Here is a 23,381-nt window from a genome sequence, read left to right as displayed (position 1 = left end):
AACTGGAGTCCAGAGAATTACATAATTGATCCAGGGTTACCCAACTTTAAGTGGTTGAATTGGGACTAGTAGTAAGTGCATCTGACCTCAACTGTATTTTTCTTAACACAATAAATAGTTTCCATTTTCTATTCTAATATGTAGTTTTTTTCTTTATTTTTTAAAAAGATTTTATTTATTTGAGAGAGAGGGAGCACAAGTTGGGAGGGACTGTGGGAGAGGGAGAAGCAGACTCCCCGCTGAGCAGGGAGCCCATCATGGGACTCTGATCCCAGGACCCCGAAATCATGACTTGAGCTGAAGTCAGATGCTCAACCAGCTGAGCCAGCCAGGAGCCTCTCTTAATTTAATTTTTAAATGGATTTTATCTTTCCAGAGGTGATATTCATTCATTCTGGATATTTTAGTTTTAATTCAGAGGTTTATCATAGTCTAGTAAACATATAGTTTAAATGTGTAACAGTTCAACAAACTGCTAGAGTTCCCACCGAAAAATGATAAACAAGGCTCTCAACCATCAGTTGTCATTCAATTCACCAATCACTTTTAGGACAAGGAGGTATTCTCCATTGTGGACACTGAATAGCAGGCCATCTTTGCAATGACGTTACTCCTCAGTCCCCATATAGTCTCTAAGGACACTCTTACTTCTCCATCATATGCTTCTTTAATTGAAAGGTCTTGACCTTTTATTAAGTTCTGGACACTGGGATGGGAAGTAGAAGTACAGTGGTGAACAAGATACAGTAGTGTCTTCAACTGGAATTCTAATGTTGGAGAAAGATCGTAATGGCTGTTACTATGCATAGTAAAAATTTTCATGGGAGTATGGATGGGCATGATAAAAATTTTTTAGATGTAAGCTTTGAATTAGGCATCATATATACCCCATGAGGTAGGTATTCAAAATATTTGTTTGGTTGAAAAATATATTTTGATACAAATGCTCCATGCTAACCCTACTGCTATTTTCCCAGAACTTTACTGGGAGCAGAGTAACAGCAGAATTTATTGCTCTCCCAGTCGTCTGTTTTTATATTCATTAGAGCCTTTAATCAAATTGTGGTGACATTTTCTCTTCAGGATCTCTTTCTCATATTAAATTTTGGGTCTGTGTGCTCTTTAAAGGATCCTTATCTGTCTTCAAAAACTGTGTTAAAAAAAAGAAAAGAAATATTTGTTTTTCTAGTATTTAGGATCTGACACTGAGTAAGTGTTCAATACATGGTTATGGAAGGAAGAAGAAGGGGGACAGGGAGGGGAGGATTCTTAGACACTCATTATAGAACTTAGGTATGTTTTCACAAAAATTGTATCATACTGCCCCATATTTGATTGTTTTTTTTTTTAAATTATTTTTTCTATTGTAAATTATGCCTAACATAAAATTGACTCATTTAACCATTTTTTAAGTATACATTTCAGTGACATTTTTAAAATTATTTATTCATGAGAGACACAGAGAGGGAGAGAGAGGCAGAGACACAGGCAGAGGGAGAAGCAGGCTCCTTGCAGGAAGCTTGATGTGGGACCGGATCCCGGGACTCTGGGATCACGCCCTGGGCTGAAGGGAAGCGCTCAACCACTAGCCACCCAGGTGTCCCCATTTCAGTGGTATTAAGTACATTCATATTTCTGTATAACCATCACTGCTATCCATCTCCAGAATTTTTTCATCATCCCACAGTGAAATTTTATATCCATCCATCAAATAATAAATCCCCAGTACCCACTCCCTCTAGCTCCTTGTTACCATTGGTCTGCTTTCTGTCTCTACTAATTTGATTATTCTAGGTACTTCATATGCACAGAATAATGTTAGTATTTATTCTTTTGTGTGTGGCTCACTTCACTTAGAGTAATGTCTTCTAGGCTTATCTATGTTATAGAGTATATCCAAATTTTACTCCTTTTTATGGCTGAGTAATATTCCAACATATATACATACATACCACATGGGTTTAGACATCTGTCGATGGTCATTTGTGATGTTTCCACCTTTTGGTTATTGTGCATAATCCTGTTTTAAGTTCTTTTATGTGTGTATCCAGAAGTGGAATTGCTGGATCGTATGTTAAATTATTTAGAAAACATTATACTGTTTTCTCTAGCAGCTGCATCATCTTACCTTCCCATCGACAATACACAAGTGTTCCAATTTTTCTACATCCTTGTAAACATTTGTTGTTTTCTGTTTTGTTTGGGTTTTATTTTTTATATTAACCATTCTAATGGATGTACAGTGGCATCATTTTTGTTTTATATTTTATTCACTTTGTAATATGTCAAACTTTGTAATAACACCATTAAATATCCTTAAATGAGACAATTTTCATTTTTGGCATAATATTCCATCATACAGTTAAGCATCACATATTTAGTCATTTATTGCTTGATACATATGTTGTGCATATTCTAGATCATATTTTGATTTTTTTCCCAATCTGAAATCTGATTTTGTAAGGAAGCCCACTGTTCTGTTCTTTTTTGTTCCAAGGAATGAGTGGTATGTTTGTGTGGGTATGTCTGTGAGTTGTGAGTCTATGTGTTTGTATCGTTGACAGGTGTGGGGTGGGTGGTGGTGGTAACAATTTTAGCCACTTGCTTCAGTCTTCTTTAAAATATTCAGGGATTTAAAATACACATTTTATGATGAAAGTATTCATTATCTTTCATACAACATTTCCATTGTCTTTCCTTTTAAGTTATAAATGTTTAGGTTAGCCTTTTCTTGGATTGGGTTCCTTGGGAAACAGACTCAGAGATGTGAAGACAGGACAGTAATCTCTCCACCCAACGTGAGGCTCGAACTCATGACCCTGAGCTCAAGAGTAGCATGCCCTTCCAACTGGGCCAGCCACGCACTCCTGATATTTCTCAGTCACCTAACGTAGGCCATCACTTTCTTCATGCTTCCAACATCCTCTGAGCAGCCTATTAGTATTGTGTCCTGAAGTCCTTGTAGAATGTTTAGTCCTGTCTCACAGGGGAATGCTCCCATAGTGATAGATCCTTTCTTACCCAACTTAATGTTTCATGCCCCCTTGTTCTAGCACCCTTAGATCCAGTTCTACATGTGCTCTCCCAGCCTCTGCCAGTGGAGGAGTTCTGTGATCCAAATGCCAGGTAGCCCAGTTCAAGAATTCTTTGGTCCTGAAGGGGATCTGAGTGATATACCACAGCACCTTCTATAGGCCCCCTTTTATGGAAATGTCATCTTTTCTTTTCTCCATAATGGAGCACATTTATAAAATAATAATTATGATAGAAATAACTGCCATTTATTGAGCACCTACTGTATGCCACACAAGATGTCCATCAATTTATGAAATCCTAAGTTTTATACCTTTGCCTCAAGATATTGTTATGATTTTACAAATACAGTAACTAAAGTTTAGTGAATTTAAGTCATTTAATAATGGTCGTATACATCGCTAGTATTTATTTTTATTATTATTAATTTTTTTTAGAGAGGGAGAGAGGGAGGGAGAAGGGGTAGAAGGACAGGAGGAGAGAAAGAGAGAGAGAGAGAGAGAGAGAGAGAGAGAGAATCTTAAGCAGGCTCCATGCTCAGTGCAGAGCCTGACACAAGGCTCCATCTCACAACCTTGAGGTCATGACCTGAGCCAAAATCAAGAGCCGGACACTTAACTGACTGAACCACCCAGGCATCCTTTTTAGGTTAGTATTTAAACTGAGCTCAGAACAACCTTAAAACTTATGCCACACATTGCTTGAATTAAAGAACTTCAACGTTTTAAAAAACAATTATTGTGGATCTAGTTTTCAACTACCAGGGGAGTAAGGAATTTAATAGTGATCTTGATTTGGGGCTCCTTCTTCTTACGGTTCGCTAAGACTTGAGTTGTGGCAAGTAGATGTGACTAAGTGGAATAGTCTCTGGATACAAAGATATGTATCTTGTAGAACTGTACTGGACCAGCTCTTCCCCATTGGCCCACAGAGGCCTTTAATACTGCTCTCAAGACCTAGGCCCTTAGAGACCAACCTTAGATATCCCTCTCTGACCCCTATCTGGGGAAGTATGTGTAGCTGGGACACAGGGCTCCTCCACTTGCCAAAAATTCAACCCCATCTAGCCAAGATCTCAGAGGTGCTTATCCTCTCATTTCTCCCAGACTACTTTCTCCTTTATCTCACTGGAAGGACTAAGGTGGAAAGTATGTATCTATATCTAGCTATCCATCTATCATTATAAATTATTTTAATGAAATTGTTCTAGCTATTGGCAATCTACTTCTTTCTCTGTTACTGAAGTCACCATAGGCAAAGTAGAAGTGATTGATAAAAATTACAAGCTCTTGTTCTCAAAATTATTTTCAAAATCAACCAAAGCTACCACATCAAAAAGAATAATGTCAAGGTTAGGAGTGATATGTATTGCCCTCTTCTCCTGCTTGTTTATTTGTTTGTTTGTTTTTGCAATGGCTCTTTGGATAATTTCTGCTTCTAGGAGGGAAGGATGGATTATGAAAAGAAAAAGTACTAAAAAGTTTATTGAGAACACATGTTTCTATATATATTGTATATAAGTTGCCTGGCACAGTGCAGGAACTCAATAAACATTTGTTTAACTTCTGGGCTTCCCAGAGACTGTGGAGGAGGAAACATGAATAGGTGGTAAAAGCAAGACTCTAGTTCTTTGGCTTCATAGTTTTCCAGAAATGTATTTTTAACATTTTAAAAAAGAACTCGGAGGACCCCCACATGATAGAAACTTTAGAGGAATAGCAATAATAACAACAACAAAAAATTCTTGAGATTCAGCGGATTGAGACTTTGACTTTTTATTGGGTCTTGTCATTTACATTCCTCCTTGCTCCTCTATTTCTTTGCCTGGAATGTGGTTTGCTGTCACCTTGGTAGAGACTGCGTAAAGACAATGTCATGTTTCTAAAGCAGCCTCTACTGCCTATTGAGTTTTCTCCCATAATTTACTGCTTCTACAAGTGATTAAAGTCCAAGGCTGGTCACAGGGATTCTTCAAGGTTACTGAGATGTCATTCACTCAGCTGGGGAGGTCTTTGTGTCCCTCTGACTTAGGCTGTTTATGTCACTCCATTGTTGGGAGCATGTCTTATTCTATCCATTAGCATAAAGGTGTTCAGAGTTAATGATGAGTAAACAATATACGTTTTATGTGTTTTACAGGTAATTACCTTTCTTTTGCATCTTAGGTGGAACAACCTGACTGTGCTCACAACTGTTATTTCAACACATTTTAAAAATTGCTTTGGTCATTATTTCAGGCACTTGTAAAGTTTCCCCCTAAGAATCCTGCTAAATGCCTATGCATTTAGATTCATGGTAGTGCTTCTGGGCATTCTTCTGTTTGAGAAGAACATAAATACCTGCCAAGGTGCAATGAGCAGTTTTGGAAAAGTAATGATCACTCTGTTCCTATCAATCTTATAGAAGTCCACTGTCGAATTCTCTGGTCCAAAGCAATCACATATAGAAGACACAGACAGTCCCTTTGTGTGAAACACTAATTCCTAGGTAAGTTGCCCCATTCAGTAGATACCATTTGCATGAAAAGACTGAGGTCCCTGGATTTCTCTGTATTATATGTATTGCTCTATTAGGAAAGTAGTACAGCAGTAGTACAGGTTAAGAGCAGTGATTTTGACCTTACACAAGGCTGGGTCAGATCTCGACTTTCCCATCTTTATTATGTGGTATCAGTCCAATCCTTAAGCTCTTCAGAGTTTCAGCTTCTTTATCTCTATAATCCTTAACTTAGTGTCCTCTTACAAGTTAAATGACCAGCAGTTTAACACAGATGGCTACACAGTAAACTCTTATATGGCCTGATTATTAAAACAAATTTTTAATTTTTTTTCTGCAAAATTGTTTTATGGTTTCATGAGTATTAAAACACCTTACAAGCACCATACTAGAATGTAAATCCCCATAATTTGAGTAGATGACCATTCAAATGTGTCCCCCACATGGGAAAGTTGATGCAAAGCATGCATGAAGTAAACTGGGTGTGCTGTGCTATAATTGCTCCTTCGCATTAGTTGTGAAGGGTAATGCTCAGGCACCCATATTCTCTTACCAGCTTGCTGCTGCAATTAAGGGCATGTATTTGGAGGAGTGCTGGTTTGAGATAGGAGTACTGATTGTAGTTATAGAATTGGATTTTTCATTCCATGAAGCCAATTTGTCCATGAAGCCAGTTGGTTGAACCTAAGGTCCTTTTCTCATAAGCTCCACATTCTGGTTACTGATTGAAGCATTGCTTTCTGAAAGCTGTTGCTTTTGTTACAAGTTGAACTGCACAAAAAAGATCAGAGCCAGAAAAGTGATTAGAGCTCATGAGGTCAGGGAGGCCACAAAAGGATTTTTATCCAGCTCTCTTTACTATTTGTGATGAGCTGCTGAGTTCCAGAGCCTTGGGATATTATGTGGTTTCTCAGGCTGGGTAAAACTGGATGAATTGTAACTTTAAATTAGCCAGATGGGAGGATTAAAAATGTCCTTTTTTGATATTTTATTTTCATTTTTCTATTTCTAGATGAAATTCTTTAATCATCTGGAAGAACTTGAAATTTTTTTAATACAAGGAAAATGTAAGGATCCAAAACCAAAAACCACAAACAAAGATATTCTCTTATATCTTGTTCTAACCAAAAAGCCAAAAAGCCAAAAAGCCAAAAAAAAAAAAAAAAAAAAAAAAAACCCGAAACTTAAATAACCAATAAATACTGGTAGTTGTTAAATTACTATTCTCTTAGATTAAAAGCCAATGGGCTCTTGACAAAATAGGCTTCTTAATTCATTGCCAAGATGTTTCAATTTCTCAAGCACATTAATGGGTCTCATCCATGAGATCTTGCTTGTTTTACATAAATGACTTATAGTAGCAGTTTGCACATAATGGGTGATCAGTAACTGTTAGCTATTGTTGTTGCTTGTACTCTTATTAAGTCCTGGCCTTGCAGTACAAGGTGGGTACTATTAACTCTGTTTAACACCATGAGTACTGAGACTTGGAGATGTTAAATGACATATCTGCCTAAGGATTATTCTCTGAGTAAATGGGTCTGCTGAAAATAATGCCAGTTCTTTACTGTGGCAAAGTGCATCCCTTGCCTCTTCCACTGTACAGATTCACAAATCTGCCTTTAGATTAGTGAATTTGTCCTAGTCCAGGATCTGGCCCTCAGTCCAGTACACCCAGAAATACTGTTGAGGCACCTGGGTGGCTCAGTTGGTTAAGCGTCCAACTCTTGATTGCAGCTCAGGTTATGATCTTAGGGTTCTGGGATGGAGTCTGTATCAGACTTTGCATTGGATGGGGAGCCTGCTTGAGAGTCTCTCTGACCCTTCTCCTGCTCTTTCTCACTCTAAAAAAAAAAAAAAAATACTGTCTGTCAGGGGTGCCTGGGTGGCTCAGTCAGTTGTGTCCAACTCGTGATCTCAGCTCTGGTCTTGATGTCAGCATTGTGAGTTCAAGCCCTGTGTTGGGATCCACACTGGCATGGAGCCTACTTAAAATATATATATATATATATATATATATATATAAATTGTTGGTACACTAAGGGTAGGCTTACTAGGCTTACTAACTCCATCCCAGAACCAATACACAAGCCAGAGAATGTAGGTTTCAATTTATTTTTATTTTTAAGAGAGAGAGAGTGACAGGGGAGAGAGAGAGAATCTTAAGTAGGCTCCCTGTCCAGTGCAGAGCCCAACGTAGGGCTTGATCTCCTGACCCTGAGATCATGACCCTAGCTGAAGTCAAGAGTTGGCTGTTTAACCAACTGAGCCTCCCAGGTGCCCCAGTAGGTTTTAATTTGATATTTGCATGGGTCAGATCTTTTTCTAAGGAAAGTTATGGAGTTACAAAGCCATTAATGCAGGCTAGCTTATGCAAAACAAAGATAACAATTGCTGGCTTCCATAATTGAAAAGAGCAGTGCTATCTTTAGAGACAGCTGGATTCAGATATTTAGATTAAGTAGCATAGATACTAACCTGTCTCTTGGCATTTTTTCCCTCTGCATTGGCTTTATTCCACGGCAAGTAAAGATGGCAAAGTTGGCTATAGAACTTACTGGCTTACATTCTAACAGTTTAGCAACTCTAGCAGAAGGAGGATGTCTTATTCCAAAAATTTGCAAATGATTCTAGCAAAAGTCCTCACGCCGATTCTCACCGATCTAGACTTGCTTACGTACCATCACTAAACCAATCATAGTAACTTTGATTTATTTAGGCCTCAGTCATGTTCCTAGTCCTGTATCTGGAATGTTGAATCCTTCTACAAACATGAGTTGAAGGAAATAAAACCATTTTTATTAATTGAAGGCTGAGTGAATGCCAAGTAGACAAAAAGAACAGGTGTCCATACAGTCTGTCTCACAGTCTGAAGTACTTAGCATGAGGAAAGGATATTTCCCCAGAGGAGGGTTGTACATGGAAATCTAAATTAAAACCAGAGGTTGGTGAATAGTGAGTATATAATTGGAACCCAGGTCCACAGATAATTTTGAAGTTGTGTTGAACTGTGATGGCTGAAAAATCTCTATAATTAAGTCACACGTAGAAGGGATTTCAGGAAGATGGAGTCTGTGAACCAGGGAAGAACTAACGCCTCACTCCCATTATTGCTGGGACTATTTGCCAAATTATGCCTCTTTGTTCTACCAATTTCTGTGCTCAATGCTAGCTGTATTAGAGTCCAGTGAAACAAAACAAGTAGGAAATATGAACATGTAAATAGATAAGGAGTTGGCTCATACAGTTATGAAGTTCAAACAAGTTGCCTTGTTTTTAATCAGTAAGTTTTTAATCAATATGCATGAGCATATTGAGTTAGGGAGGCTGATAAGTCCCAAGACTTGCAGGGTGAGATGGCAAGCTTGGGACCCAGGAGAGCCAATGATCTTGTTCCAGTCTGAGTCTGAAGGCCTGGGAAGCAGGAGAATCTATCATCATGCAATTCCAGTCTGAAGGCTGACAGGCTCAGGACCCAGGGTTCAAGTCCAAAGGCAGAAAAAAGCTGATGTCTCAGTTTGAAAGAGGTGGAGCAGGAGAACGTGCTTCCTATTTAGGAGAGGGTCAGCTGTTTTCTTCTATTTAAACCCTCAGATTGCCCTCCCATTTACATTAGGGAGGGCAATCTGCTTTACTCATTCTACTAATCTCAAAGGTTTTTTTTTTGTTGTTTGTTTGTTTGTTTGTTTGTTTTAAAGATTTTATTTATTTATGAGAGACATGGAGAGAGAGACAAAGACACAGGCAGAGGGAGAAGCAGGCTCCCTGGAGAGAGCCTGATGCGAGACTTGATTCCAGGACCCCGGGATCATGCCCTGAGCCAAAGGCAGATGCTCAACCACTGAGCCACCCAGGTGTCCCCAAATCTCATTTTCTAAGACTAAAAACAAGGCAGTTTGTTTGAAATTTTGAACTGTCTGCTCTTTTTAAATTATTTTTAAGTTTTTAAAAGTTTTTTTTTTTTTTTAATTTAATGTATTTATTTATTTGAGAGAGTGAGGGAGAGCATGAGCAAGGAGGAGAGGCAGAGGGAGGAGCAGACTCCCCAGTGAGCAGGGAGCCAGATGCAGGGCTCAGTCTCAGAACCCTGAGAACATGACCTGAGTCGAAGGCAGTTGCTCAACCAACTGAGCCACCCAGGTGCCCACTGTCTGCTCTTTTTTTTTTTTTTTTAAGATTTTATTTATTTATTCATGAGAGACACACAGAGAGAGGCAGAGACTTAGGCAGAGGGAGAAACAGGCTCCCCATTGAGTGCGACTTGATCCCAGGACCCCAGGATCACAACTCAAGCCAAATGTACATGCCCAACTGACTGAGCCACTCAGGTACCCCCTGTCTGCTCTTTAATAAAAAAATTTTTATGAATGAGCTCTTGGTTTGCCTCCATATTAAGTCTCTGGAATCTCTAATACTTAATTCATAGGGTAAATTACTTATTTCCAAGATTCGGTGCACTCTCAGTAAAAATCATAATTTGTGCTAAATTGTATTATAAGTGTTGGTGGTGATGGACACTGTAGAACTCTGAGTACTTGTATTCAAGGACTTTAAATCCAGTTAGTAGATAAGATGGCTTCAAATGAAATTATTGGTAAATACAATAACATAGCATCTAATCATATGATTAAAATTCTCAGTGGTAGTAGGTAATTTAATGATTATGTAAATACCTAAGTTCTTTTTAGGGGTGCCTGGGTGGCTTGGTTGGCTAAGCATCTGACTCTTGATTTAGGCTCAGGTCATGATCTCTGTGAGATTGAGCCCTATGTGGTTATGGTTCTCACTCTCCCTCTCCCTGTGCCCCAGCCCCCCAAAAGTTCTTTTAAAATTTTACTTGTAAAAAGTGTTATATTGAAAAATATTTTTAATATGTAACTATTTTTCATTTCTTTAGACCTGAAATGTTCCCATATTATTATTGCTATTATTATTATTATTTTAAGACTTATCTTTTATTTATTTGAGGGAAGGAGAGCCTGTGTGTGAACATGGGGGGAGGGGCAGAGAAAAAAATCCCAAATAGACTTTCTGTTGAGTGCAGAGCCTCACTCAGGGCTCCTTCCTATGACCCTAAGCTCATGACCTGAGCCAAAACCCAAGAGTCATCTGCTTAACTGACTGAACCACCCAGGCACCCCTCCCATATTATTTTTTAAGGAATATAATAAAATTCTTATCTGTTTATTTTTATGCAGGAAAATAATAGTAGATACCTCTTGGGGGAGGGAGGGTTAGGGTTTTGAGGGGCAGAACTTGGATGGGCCTCAGAGATGTTTATTTTTACACTTCATATATGTAGTATAACTCATAAAACTATGCCATACATAGTTTTATACTAAAATTAGAGACTTTAAAACAGTTTTATTGAGTTATAATTGATTAATAATAAACTGTGCACTTTTAGCATTTTGATAAGTGTTGACACACACACACACATATATACACACACATATATAAACATGCACATCTAGTAAAAACACAGCCACAAGAAAGGTAATGAACATATCATTACCCCAATAGTTTCCATCTGACCCTTTCAGCCTCCCTTCTCTTTCTCTGTCCCTTATGTCCTCAGCCGTTGATTTGCTTTCTGTCACTATAGATTGCATTTTCTAGACTTCTCTATAGACAGAATCATACAAACATAAGTATTTTCACTCTCTCTTTTGATAAGGAGGTCTGATTTTCTTCATTCAGAATTATTGTTTTGAAATTCTTCTATGTTACATGTATCAGTAGTTCATTCCTCTCTATTGCTCAGTAGTATTCTGTTATCCGGATATAGAACAACTGGTTTATCCATTCACCTGTTAATGTGTATTTAGGTTGTTTCCAGTTTTGGCTACTATAAATAAAGCTGATGTGCACAAATGTTATGGAAATATGTTTATATTTCGCTTGAATAAATACTAAGGAATGGAATAACTGGCTCCAGGAATATGCTTCACTTTTTAAAGAAACTGCTATACTGTTTCCGTAGAGGCTGTATCGTTTTTCATTCCCACCAGCAATGTATGAGACTTCCAGTTGCTCTACATGCTCACAAAAACTTGGTAATATGTGTCTTTTTAATTTGAGACACTCTAATAAAGAGATGTGGAATTTCATTGTGTTTTAAAGCACATTTTCCTAATTGTTGAGCACCTTTTCATATGTTTATATGACATCCACATACGCATTTCTTTGTTCTGTTCAAATCTTTTGTACATTTTAAACATTGATTTTGTGTTTTTTTGAGAGTGCATTACATATTCTTAGCTAGGAGTCCTTCATCAGATAGAGGACTTGCAAATATCTTTTCCTAGTCCAAGATTTGCCTTTTAATTTTCTTAACAGTGCCAAAGGAGCAGAAGTTCTTAATTTTTATGGAGTCTACTTTATCAAATTTTTCTTTTATGGATCATAGTCTTGGTATGGACCTAACAAACTTTTACCTAATCCAAAGATTTTCTCTTATGCATTCTTTTCTTTTCTTTTTTTTTTTTTTTTTTTTTTAAGGATTATATTTATTTCTTTTTTTAAAGTAGGCTGTATGCCCAGTGTGGGGCTCAAACTCACAACCCTAAGATCAAGAGTCATATGTTTTGTGGACTGAGCCAGCCTGGCTAACTTATGTTATCTAACAGAATATTTATAATTCTATTTTTTTTTAATTTTTTTTTATTTATTTATGATAGTCACATACCGAGAGAGAGAGAGAGGCAGAGACACAGGCAGAGGGAGAAGCAGGCTCCATGCACCAGGAGCCCGACATGGGATTCGATCCCGGGTCTCCAAGATCATGCCCTGGGCCAAAGGCAGGCGCCAAACCGCTGCGCCACCCAAGGATCCCTAGAATTCTATTTTTTAATTTTTATTTATTCAATTTTTTAAAATAGGCTCCAGCCCTACATGGAGATTGAACCTGAGATCAAGAGTTGCATGCTCTACCGACTAAGCCAGCCAGTTGCCAGTGAATTTTTATAATTCTAGATATTTTTAAAGGATTTTTTAAAAAGATTTTTATTTATTTGAGAGAAAGAGAGAGCACAAGATGGGGAGCGGCAGAGGGAGAGGGAGAGGGAAAAGCAGGCTCTCTGCTCAGGAGCTCAGTCCCAGTACCCCAAGGTGTTCGTTCCCAGTACCCCAAGATCATGACCTGAGCCAAAGGCAGATGCTTAATCGACTGTGCTACCCAGTCGCCCCTATAATTCTAGATTTTACATTTAGGTCTATGATTAATTTTTTTAAAGATTATTTATTTATTTATTCATGAGAGACACAGAGAGGCAGAGACACAGGCAGAGGGAGCGCGTTGCGGGACTTGATCCCAGGACCCCGGGATCAGGACCTGAGCTGAAGGCAGATGCTCAACCACTGAGCCACCCAGGTGCCCCAGTCTATGATTAATTTTGAGTTAACTGTTGCATTTAATTTGCATATATATGTGTGTGTACAAGTACATACATAGACATACATACACATATATATATATATATAGATAATTAATCCAGCAATTTTTTTTGGTACAGAATGCTTTTTCTCTCAATTTCCTTTGCAACTTTTTTCAAAATTAATTGACTATCTGATTGAAATCTTTTCTGGACTGTATTCTGTTAAATTAGATTGTTTATCTTCATATCATTAACACAGTGTCTTGATTAAATGTAGCTTTATAATGTGTCCTAAAGTTGTTTAATGTAAATCTTCCAACTTTGTTCTGCTTTTTCAGAATTGTTTTGGCTCAGGGCAGCCCGGGTGGCTCAGTGGTTTAGCACCGCCTTTAACCCAGGGCCTGATCCTAGAGACCGGGGTCGAGTCCCACATCAGGCTCCCTGCATGGAGCCTGCTTCTCCCTCTGCCTGTGTCTCTGCCCCTCTCTCTGTCTCTCATGAATAAATAAATAGAATCTTTAAAAAAATTGTTTTGGCTTTTCTAGGTTCTTTGCATTTGCAAGTGTATTTATGATTCAGCTTACCAATTTTTTTTACAAATATAGACTGCTGAGATTTTGATTGGGATTACATTATATTTGAACACTAACTGGGGAGAAATTGACATCTGATACATGAACATAGTTCATTATTCCATTGATTTAGGTCTTTAATTTCTGTCAGCAATATTTTGAAGTTTTGGTGTACATATTTTACTTCTTTATTACTAATATGGCTGTATTTTATTTATGTTTCTTATATAGCACCATGTAGAACTAGTATATTTTTTAATTGCTTTATTGAGATATAATTGACAAAAAAAGCTGTCCTTGTTTAATGTATATAACTTGATGTGTTTAGAGATAATGCCCACAAAATTATCATCATTATCAGTGTCACAAATTTATTTATCACCTCCAAGTTTCCTCCTCACCACCTTCATTGCTTTTTTTACTTTTTGTGATAAGAGCACTTAACATAAAATCCACCACCTTTGCATGTTTTCATTTTCTTTATTTTATTTTAAAAATATATTTATTTATTTATTTGGGGGTTGTACAAGTGGAGGAGGGGCAGAAGGAAGGGAGAAGCAGATTCCCTGCTGAGCAGGGAGCCTGATTCTGGGACCTCTATCCCAGGACCCTGAGGTCATGACCTGAGCTGAAATCAAGAGTCAGATGCTTAACTGAGTGAGCCACCCAGGCGTCCCAGCACATTTTTAAATATACAATACAATCTTATTAATTATTAGATTTATATTGTATAGCTGTACTCCAAACTTATCATTTTTTATAACTGAAATTTTATCCATTTCACCATCCTCTCCCTATTTCCCCGAACCTCTAGCCCCTGAAGACCACCATTCTACCCTCTGCTTCTATGGGTTTGATTTTTTTTTTAGATTCTTATTTTTTTTTAAGAGTTTATTTATTCATTCATGAGAGACACATAGAGAGAGAGGCAGAGACACAGGCAGAGGGAGAAGCAGGCTCCCTGCAGGGAGCCCGATGTGGGACTCGATCCCAGGATCCTGGGATCACACCCTGGGTTGAAGGTGGTGCTAAACCACTGAGCCACCCAGGCGGCCCTGTTTTTTTTAGATTCTATATGTAAGTGAGATAATTCAATATTTATTTTTCTGTGTCTGGGTTATTCCACTTAGTGTAGTGTCCTCCAGGCCCATATATGTTGTCACCAATAGCAGGATTTCCTTCCTTTTAAGGATAGAATATATATATATATATATATATATATATATATATATATATATATATATATATTCATTCCCAATCTTCTTTATCTGTTTATCCATTGATGGACATTTAGGTTGTGTCTGTACCTTAGCTATTGTGAATAGTGCTACAATAAACATGGAAAGGAGATCTCTTTTTGAGATCCAGATCCTTTAGATACATATTCACAAGTGGGATTGCTGGGTCATATAGTAGTTCTATTTTTAATTTTTTGAAGAACCTTTAAACTGTTTTCCATAGTAGTTATACCAGATTACATTCCCTCCAGTACAAGTGTTCACCCCTGCCCCCCACCCCCGCTCTTCTTTTTCCTGATAAGAGCCATCCTTATCAGGTGTAAGGTGATATCTCATTATGGTTTTATTTTCTTTCTTTCTTTTTTTCCTCATTGTGTTTTTGATTTGCATTGCACTGACAATTAGTGATGTTGAGCACATTTTCATACCTGTTGGGAATTGTATATATTCTTTGGAGGAATATCTATTCAAGTCCTTTGTCCATTTTTTTAATTAAGTTATTATTTTTCCCTCTTAAGTTGCATGAGTTCATTATGTATTTTAGATATTAACTCCTTATCAAATATATGATTTGCAAATATTTCCCCCCATTCTGTAGGTTGCCATCTCATTTTGTCAATTGGTTTGGGTTTGGGTTTGGGTTTGGGTTTGCTGTGCAGAAGCTTTCTAGTTTGGTGTAGTCCTATTTGTCTATTTATGCTTCTGTTGCCTGTGCTTTTGTTTTCATATCCAAGAAATCACTGCCCAGTTTAATGTCTTGAAGCTTTTTCCTATGTATTATCCTAAGAGTTTTATTATTTCAGATCTTATATTTAAGTCTTTAATCTATTTTTAGCTGATTGTGGTAAACAGAGTGAAATAACAGTCCAGTTTCATTCTATCGAGTATAGAGGTCCAATTTTCCATACAACATTTATTGAAAAGATTATCTTTTCCCTGTTGTATATTCTTGGCACAATTGTCAAAGATTAGTTGGCTGTGTCTGTGTGGGTTTATTTCTTGGGTCTCTAGTTTGTCACATTGGTTCTTATTTTTGTTTTTATGCCAGTACCATACTGTTTTTATTACTGTATCTTTGTAATATGTGTTGAAATCAGAGTGTGATACCTTTAGCTTTGTTTATCTTGCTGAGAAATGCTTCAGCTATTTGGGTCTTTTATAATTCTGAATGAATTTTAACTTTTTTTTTTTTCCTGTAAAAAATGCCATTGGGATGAGTCAGGGTGGATGTGAGTCTATAAGGGTACATGGCTGCTTTTGATTCTGTACCCAGGTTCTTGGTTGATGGGCCTACTATCAGGGGTGGATCAGCTTTCTCAAAGTGACTTTTCTTGGTCTTGGGCTCCACAAGTTTGTTTCCGTTTCCTATATGGCTCCTGAAGCCTCTGTGAAGGCACTTTTTTCCATAAGTTGTCGCCAAATTAGTGTTTCTGCAGGAAGGGTGAGATCTGGAGACCTTCCATTCTGCCATTTTGCTTATATCACTCTCCATTACAATGTTGAGTAAAAGTGGTGAGAGCAGATATCTCTCTATTTTTCCTGAACTTATAAGAACAGTATTAATTCTTCCACTTTCCTTTATCAGATTGAGAATGCTCTCTTCTATTTCTAATTTGTTGAAAATTTACTTGAGATGGTTGTTAGATTTTATCAGGGGTTTCGTTTTGAGATTTTTTTCTTTTAAAAAAAATAAAAGAATTTTTCATTCCTGAAATAAACTCTTCTTTGTCATGTTATATTATCTTTTTTATATTGTTCGATTCAACTTGCTAAATTCTTAATTTTTTGAGTTTAAGTATCATTTACATATAGTATTATATTAATTTCAGATATACAATAAAATGATTCAGTAGTTCTGTACATTATCCACTGCTTATCATGATAAGTGTACTCTTAATCCTCTTTATCTATTTCATCCATTACTCCTCCTTTCTCCCTTCTGGCAGCCACCAGTTGGTCTCTTAAGAGTCTTTTTTTTTTTTTTTTTTTTAAGATTTATTTATTTATTTATGAGAGACACACAGAGAGAGGCAGAGGCAGAGGCATAGGCAGAGGGAGAAGAAGACTCCTCACCAGAAGCCCGATGTGGGACTTGATCCCAGGACTCCAAGACCACACCCTGAGCCGAAGATAGATGCTCAACCACTGAGCCACCCAGGCGTCCTGCTTAAAGGACTTTCTTTAGCAGTGCCTGTATGACTCAGTAGGTTAAGTGTACAACTTTTTTAATTTCTGTTTTATACCTTTATTTGGTAATCATTGATTAGTTCTCATCCACATTAACTGTGTGTAGATTTTCCAAAGTGGTGACAGGTACATAGGTAACCAATGTATAGAACTTGTTTGGTGACTTTCCATCCTCATTACATTTTCTGGACAACCCCACATGGATATGGTATGGAACATTCCTTATTCTTTGGGTCCAGACAGCTTTGTTGAGCCTGGTGTCAATGTGCACATCTGGAGTTCCCACTTCCTTCATGGGAAATTTCCAGATTTCTTTGTGTGCCTGAGGGGCATGCTTCATGAAACCCACTCTGTGGATGCGCTTGTGAATGCTGATGGTATATTCTCTGGTCACTGACTGGTTGATGGCAGAGCAGCCCTTCTTGCCACCCTTCTTTGTGGGAGCCATTCTGCTGGGCCTTGGTTGGAAAGGAAGGCCAACTCTTGGTTTCAGCTCAGGTCATGATCTCAGGGTTATGAGATGGAGCCTTGCATTGAGCCCCTCCTCAGGATCCACACTCAGTGTGGAGTCAGCTTGAGATTGTCTTCCTCTCCCTCCTTCTTTCCCCATTCCTCCGCTCTCTTAAATAAATTTAAAATATTAAATAAAAAAACTATCTTTCATGTTTCTTGTAATGCATGTCTGAATTCTTTTTGGTTTTGCGAATAATTTTATTTTGCTTTTATTTTCTAAAAATATTTTCACTGGATAAAGAATTACGGATTGACAAGTTTTGTTTTTTCTTTTAATGCTCTTAGGATGTTGCTCTGCTGACTTCTTGTTAATATTATTTCCAGTGTGATATATCTGTCATTTAAAAATGTTGTCAACAGAAGTCATGTGCCTATGTGCCAAACCTGTCTATTTTCTCTTGCTGTTTTAAATATTTTTCCCTTATCAGTATTTTGGAGGAATTTGATTATGATGTATTTTCATGTAGTTTTCCTCATTTTTCTTGTGCTTTGGGTTGGTTGAGTTTTTTGGATCTATGAGTTTATAGTTTCTCTCCTCTTTTGTCCTCTTCTTTTGGGACTCTGATTCCATCTATTTTAGATTGCTTGAAAATGTACCACAGCTCATCAATTCCCAGTATTTTTTTTTTCAGTACATTTTCTCTTACAGTTTTATAAGAGGTATTTTCATTTACCATGTATTCTAGCTCAGTAATCATCTCCTGCAAAGTTTCATATGCCATAATCACATCCAATGCAATTTTCTCTTAGATGTCTTTTTTTTATCTCTAGAAGTTTGATTTGTGTCTTTTTTTTTTTTTTTATTTCTTGGTCTTTGTATTCATCTACTTAGCATATTCAGTCTTTCCTATAGGTTCTTGAATATATGAAGTGCAACTAACATGGCTTCAAATTCTTTGTTTACTAAAATTCTTTCATCTGTGTCATTGCTGGGGTACTTTTAGCTGATTCCTCTCTTCACCTTGGTTCCTGTTTGTCTTCTTTGTTTGCCTGGTAATTTTTAAATCTTTTTTTTTTTCTTTTTCTCCAGCATGGAGCCAAATATGGGGCTTGAACTCACGACCCTGATATCAAGACCTGAGCTGAGATCGAGTCGACTGCTTAAGCAGCTGAGTCACCCAGGCTCCCCTGCCTGGTAATTCTTTATTGAAATTCCAGACATTTAAATTTTTACCTTGCTGTGTACTTGAATACTCTATTGATCTTTGTTTTGGGTTTTGGTTAAGTTACTTAGAAACAGTTTGATCCATTTATGTCTTGCCTTTAAGTTAGTTCCATTCGGCTGATCCAGAGAAGTTTGAAGTATATGACTAATTTTTTTTCTAGGACTAAGACGAAACTGCTCTCAATACTTAACCCGATGCTCTGTAAGTTATGAGCTTTTGCTTTGTAGCTTGTGTGAACTGGCTATTTCTGCCCTATACAAGCTCCTAGCAGTACCAGAATTAGGGTGAGGTGAGGAAAGTATCAAGGGTGCAAAATGTAATATGGTACTCACTTTAAGGAAGTTCAGGATCTGCACCTGAGAATACATGCCTCCTAAAAGTTTGTGTACTAGGCACTATGCTTGCCTTATAGCAGTGTCTGTCCTGGTTTGTAGGATTGGTGGTTGTAATTTAGAGGTCAGTAGACTTTTTCTTTAGGGGCCAGATAGTAAAGATTTTAAGCTTGTGAGACCTACAGGTTCTTTTGTAACTACTCAACTCTGCTATTACTGCATGAAGGTAGTCATAGGTAATATGTGAATGATAGGTGTGACTGTGTTCCAGTACAGATATTTACTAAAACAGCCCACTGGCTATGGTTTGCTGATTCCTTCTCTAATCCCTTGGGTGTTTCTTTCCCAGGCCTACTAGCCTACGTATTAGTGTGTAAGTACTTCACTGATTGAGACTGTGCAGATTTGTAGGATTTTTTACGTGTTCTCTTTTCTTCAGGATTTGCCCTTGTAAACTCCAGTTACATTGGTTTCCTTTTCTCCAGCCTTATCTCTTCAACTGAGGGCGACTACCTGGCTCTGCATTTGCTTGTGTCAGGGCTCCTTCATCGATTGACATTCAATGTTTTAGTTGCTTTTTGTGTCGCAATTTATATACAATTTTTAAAGTTATTTCAGGTTAGAAGGTAAATCCAATCCTTGTTACTTCATGGCACAAAATGGGAATTTCTAATATTATGTTTTTAAGTTAAATTGTACCATTTCTTATAAATAGAAATGAAATAAATTATTTGTACAGAATCAACATTTAGAATTCAGAGTTTAACTAACTTTTTGGACTTATCAATTATTATAGACTTCCAGAATCTCAATTTCTTCATTTATTATAGAGAGGATAATAAAATATCTTTCTCTTAGGGTTGTTGGGAAGTTTAAATGAATAGTGAGGCAGTACCTAGCATTGTGTATGTCTTGCAGTAAGCAGAAAGATGTTTAATTCACTTTCCCAGGTTTGATATATTGATTAATTAAAAACTGTAAGTTTTTAAGGCTAGATGCTAGGGTTGGAAGGGTACTGAGGGTTGTAAGTAAGCATAAATTATACTACTTCTATTTTAGCTGTACTGCCATTGTTTTTGATTTGGATAGTGGTGGTAAGCACCCTGTATTTCACTTTCCTCCTTATGTCCCATTAAGAGGAATTTAATTAAAGTATTATTATATTTTCCATTTATAGAATCTCTTTGGTTAAGGTCTCTTTGTGTCTTTTGCCCATTTTTTAATTGGATTTTTTTAACTGATGAGTTTTGAGAATTCTTTATATTCTAGATTTAATTCTGTAGCTTGTCTTTTCATCCTCTTATCAGGGACTTTTCAGAGAGCAAAAGTTTTTTTACTTTGATGAAGTCCAATTCATCAAAGTTTACCTTTTGTGGATCATATTTTTTTTTGTGTCCTGAGGACTCTTTACCAGGCCTTAGGTCCTGAAAATTTTCTCCTATGTTATCTTCTACATTTTTTATAGTTTTATATTTTACATGTAATATATGACCTTTTAGATTTTTGTATAAGTATATGAGGTTTAGATCAAGGGTCATTCTTTTGCATATGGATCTCCAGTTGATCCAGCACTATTTATTAAAAATATTATACAATCTCCATTGAATTGCTTTTGCACCTTTGTAGCAAACCAATTTGCTATACTTCTGGGGTCTATTTCTGGGTTCTCTGTGATGTTACATTGATCTATGTGTCTAATTTATCATCACTACCACATAGACTTGATTATTCTTGCCAAATAACAAACTTATAAAACAGATAGAATAATTCTTATTTTATTATTTTTCTGAATCAGATATCCAAGTACTATAGTCTTTCCACATATTTTAGAATAGTCTTATATTTAAATAATATATTCATAAATTTTCATATAATTTTAAATAATTCATATTTATATGATTATATAAATAATATAAATATCACATAATATTTATAATATAATTATAATTAATTTATAATTTGTAAAATTTTAAAAATATAATTTATATATAGATTTTTTAAATATAAAAAAATTTTGATAGTAATCATGGTAAACTTTATCAATTTATGTATCTTCAGTATGTTGTCTTCAATATATGACACAGTATATCTCCCCAAATATTTAGATCTTTCATCAGCATTTTGTAATTTTCAACATACACATCCTGTGTTTTGTTGCACATGTAAGCATTTCTCTTCCTTAAAATAAATTGTATAAGTATTCTATTTTTAATTTTGGTGTCCATGTGTTTGTTCATTGAATACAACTGATTTTTGTATGTTGACTTTATATCCTGTGACCTTCCTGAACTCTCTTACTAGTTTAATAAATTTCTTTGATTGATTAATTAATTACATATTTTCTTTATTTTGTTTTACTTCTTTTTTCTTTCTGATTTGTATGCCTTTTCCTCCCTTTACTTGCCTTACTTAATGTACTAGCTAACACTTTCAGAACTATGCTGAGTAAAAGTGATGGGAACAGACATTATTTTAGGGGAAAATGTTCACTTTTTGTTTAAGGTTTTATTTATTTATTTATGAGAGACACAGAGAGGCAGAGACATAGGCAGAGAGAGGAACAGGCTCCCTAAGGGGAGCCAGATGCAGGACTTGACCCAGGACCCTGGGTTCACGATCTGAGCCAAAGGCAAACATTCAACCCCCAAGTCTTTCACCATTAAATAAAGATATGAGCTAGAGGCTTTTCATAGATGTTCTTTATCAAGTGGAGAAAATTTTCCTCTATGCCTAGTTTTCTGAAAGTTTGATGAGTAACAAATATTGTCAAACATTTTTTCTGTATCAATTAACATGGTCATGAAATTTTCCTTTTTAGCCTATTAACAATGATTTTCTAATATTGAACCTGCTTTGCCTTTAAAAACATTTTTTTTTAATTTTTACAAGGTTTTATTTATTTACTTATTTGAGAGAAAGAAAGCACAACTGGAGTGGGGGAAGGAGGGGCAGAGGGAGAGGGAGAAGTAGGCCCTCCATTGATCACGAAGCTCGATCCAGGACTTGATCCTAGGACCCTGAGATCATCACCTGAGCCAAAGGCAGCTGCTTAAAATACTAAGTCACCCAGGTACCCCCAGGCTTGCCTTTTAGAATAAGCATATCTTATTGTGGTATATGCTTCTTTTTGTGTATTTCTGAAAGTCTATTTGCTAATATTTTGTTAAAGTTTTTTTTGTGTGGCTATACTATATGAGGAATATTGGTTTATAGTTTTCACTTTCTCTACTGTCTTTGGAATTAGAATAATACTGGATTCATAAAATGATTGTGACACATTGCCTTCTCACTTATTTTCTATAAGAAGTTGTATAAAATTGTTAACTTTTCCTCTAGCATTTTTTTTTTAAAGATTTTATTTATTTATTCATGAGAGACGCAGAGACATAGTCAGAGAGAGAAGCAGGATCCTCAAGGGAAGCCCAATGTGGGACTCAACTCCAGGACTCCAGGACCACATCCTGGGCCAGACACAGATGTTCAACCCCTGAGCCACCCAGGCATCCTGTCCTTTAGCGTTTAGTAGAATTCTGCATCGAAACCATAAGAGCCTGTTCTTTGCCAGTTATGGAATTGTTAAAATTAATTGATTTTATTTTGAGTTGTGGTAGATTGTATTTTTTTAAGGATTTGATTCATTTCATCTAAATTTTCAGATTTACATTGGATAGTTGTTCATAGTATTCCCAATTATTCTTTGGATATTTGCAGTGTCTATGGTAATATCTTCTGTTTCCTTCCTGATATTACTAATTTATGTCTTCTCTCTTTTTCTGGACATTCTTGTTAGATATTATTATTTAAAAAAATATTTACAAAGAACCAGCTTTTAGTTTTACTGATTTTTCTCAGCTGTTTTTCTGTTTTTAGTTTCATTTATTTTTGGTATTATCTTTATTTTATTCCTTCCTTTTGCTTCTTTTAGGTTTATTTTACTCTTTTTTGCTTCTTAAGGCAGAAAATTATATTATTGATTTGAGAACTTTCCTCTTTTTAATATAAACACTTAGTATTACAAATTTCTCTCCCAGCATTACTTTAGTTGTGTTCTACAAATTTTAATATGTTGTATTTTCACTTATATTTAATTCAATGTATTTTTAAATTTTCTTTGAGACTTACCCTTTGACCCTCGGATTACTTCAATGCATGTCGCTGGCTTTTTAAATGTTTAGTTTTCTTATCACCCTTCAGTTATTGGTTTCTATTTTTTAAGTTTTATTTATTTATTTTAGAGAGACAGAGAGAACGAGGGGTGGGGTAGAGAAAGAATATCTTCAAGTGTACACACCCCAGCCCCCTTTCTGCCTGAGTGTGGAGCCCGGTGCTAATGCTGGGATTGATCCCCCCACCCATGAAATCATGACCTGAGCTGAAACCAAGAGTTAGATACTTAACTCACTGAGCCATCCAGGTGCCCCATTATTATTACTTTTTTTTTTTTTAACATGATTTCCTTCCCCAAGGC

At 36.5% G+C, this 23,381-nt stretch overlaps 1 protein-coding gene across 1 annotated transcript; it reads right to left on the bottom strand.

The window, feature by feature from the left end:
• Positions 1 to 16,978: 16,978 nt before the first annotated feature.
• Positions 16,979 to 17,350, bottom strand: LOC121485039 (60S ribosomal protein L31-like). The gene has a single exon (XM_041745047.1). It carries the CDS (start codon positions 17,348 to 17,350, stop codon positions 16,979 to 16,981), a length of 372 nt encoding a protein of 123 aa, XP_041600981.1.
• Between the last annotated feature and the right edge of the window lie 6,031 nt (positions 17,351 to 23,381).

The sequence above is a fragment of the Vulpes lagopus genome, chromosome 1 (assembly GCF_018345385.1).
Source record: "Vulpes lagopus strain Blue_001 chromosome 1, ASM1834538v1, whole genome shotgun sequence".
NCBI classification, from domain to species: Eukaryota; Metazoa; Chordata; class Mammalia; order Carnivora; family Canidae; genus Vulpes; species Vulpes lagopus.
The sequence above is the reverse complement of the archived record's forward strand: the minus strand, read 5'-3'. Positions and strand labels throughout refer to the sequence as shown.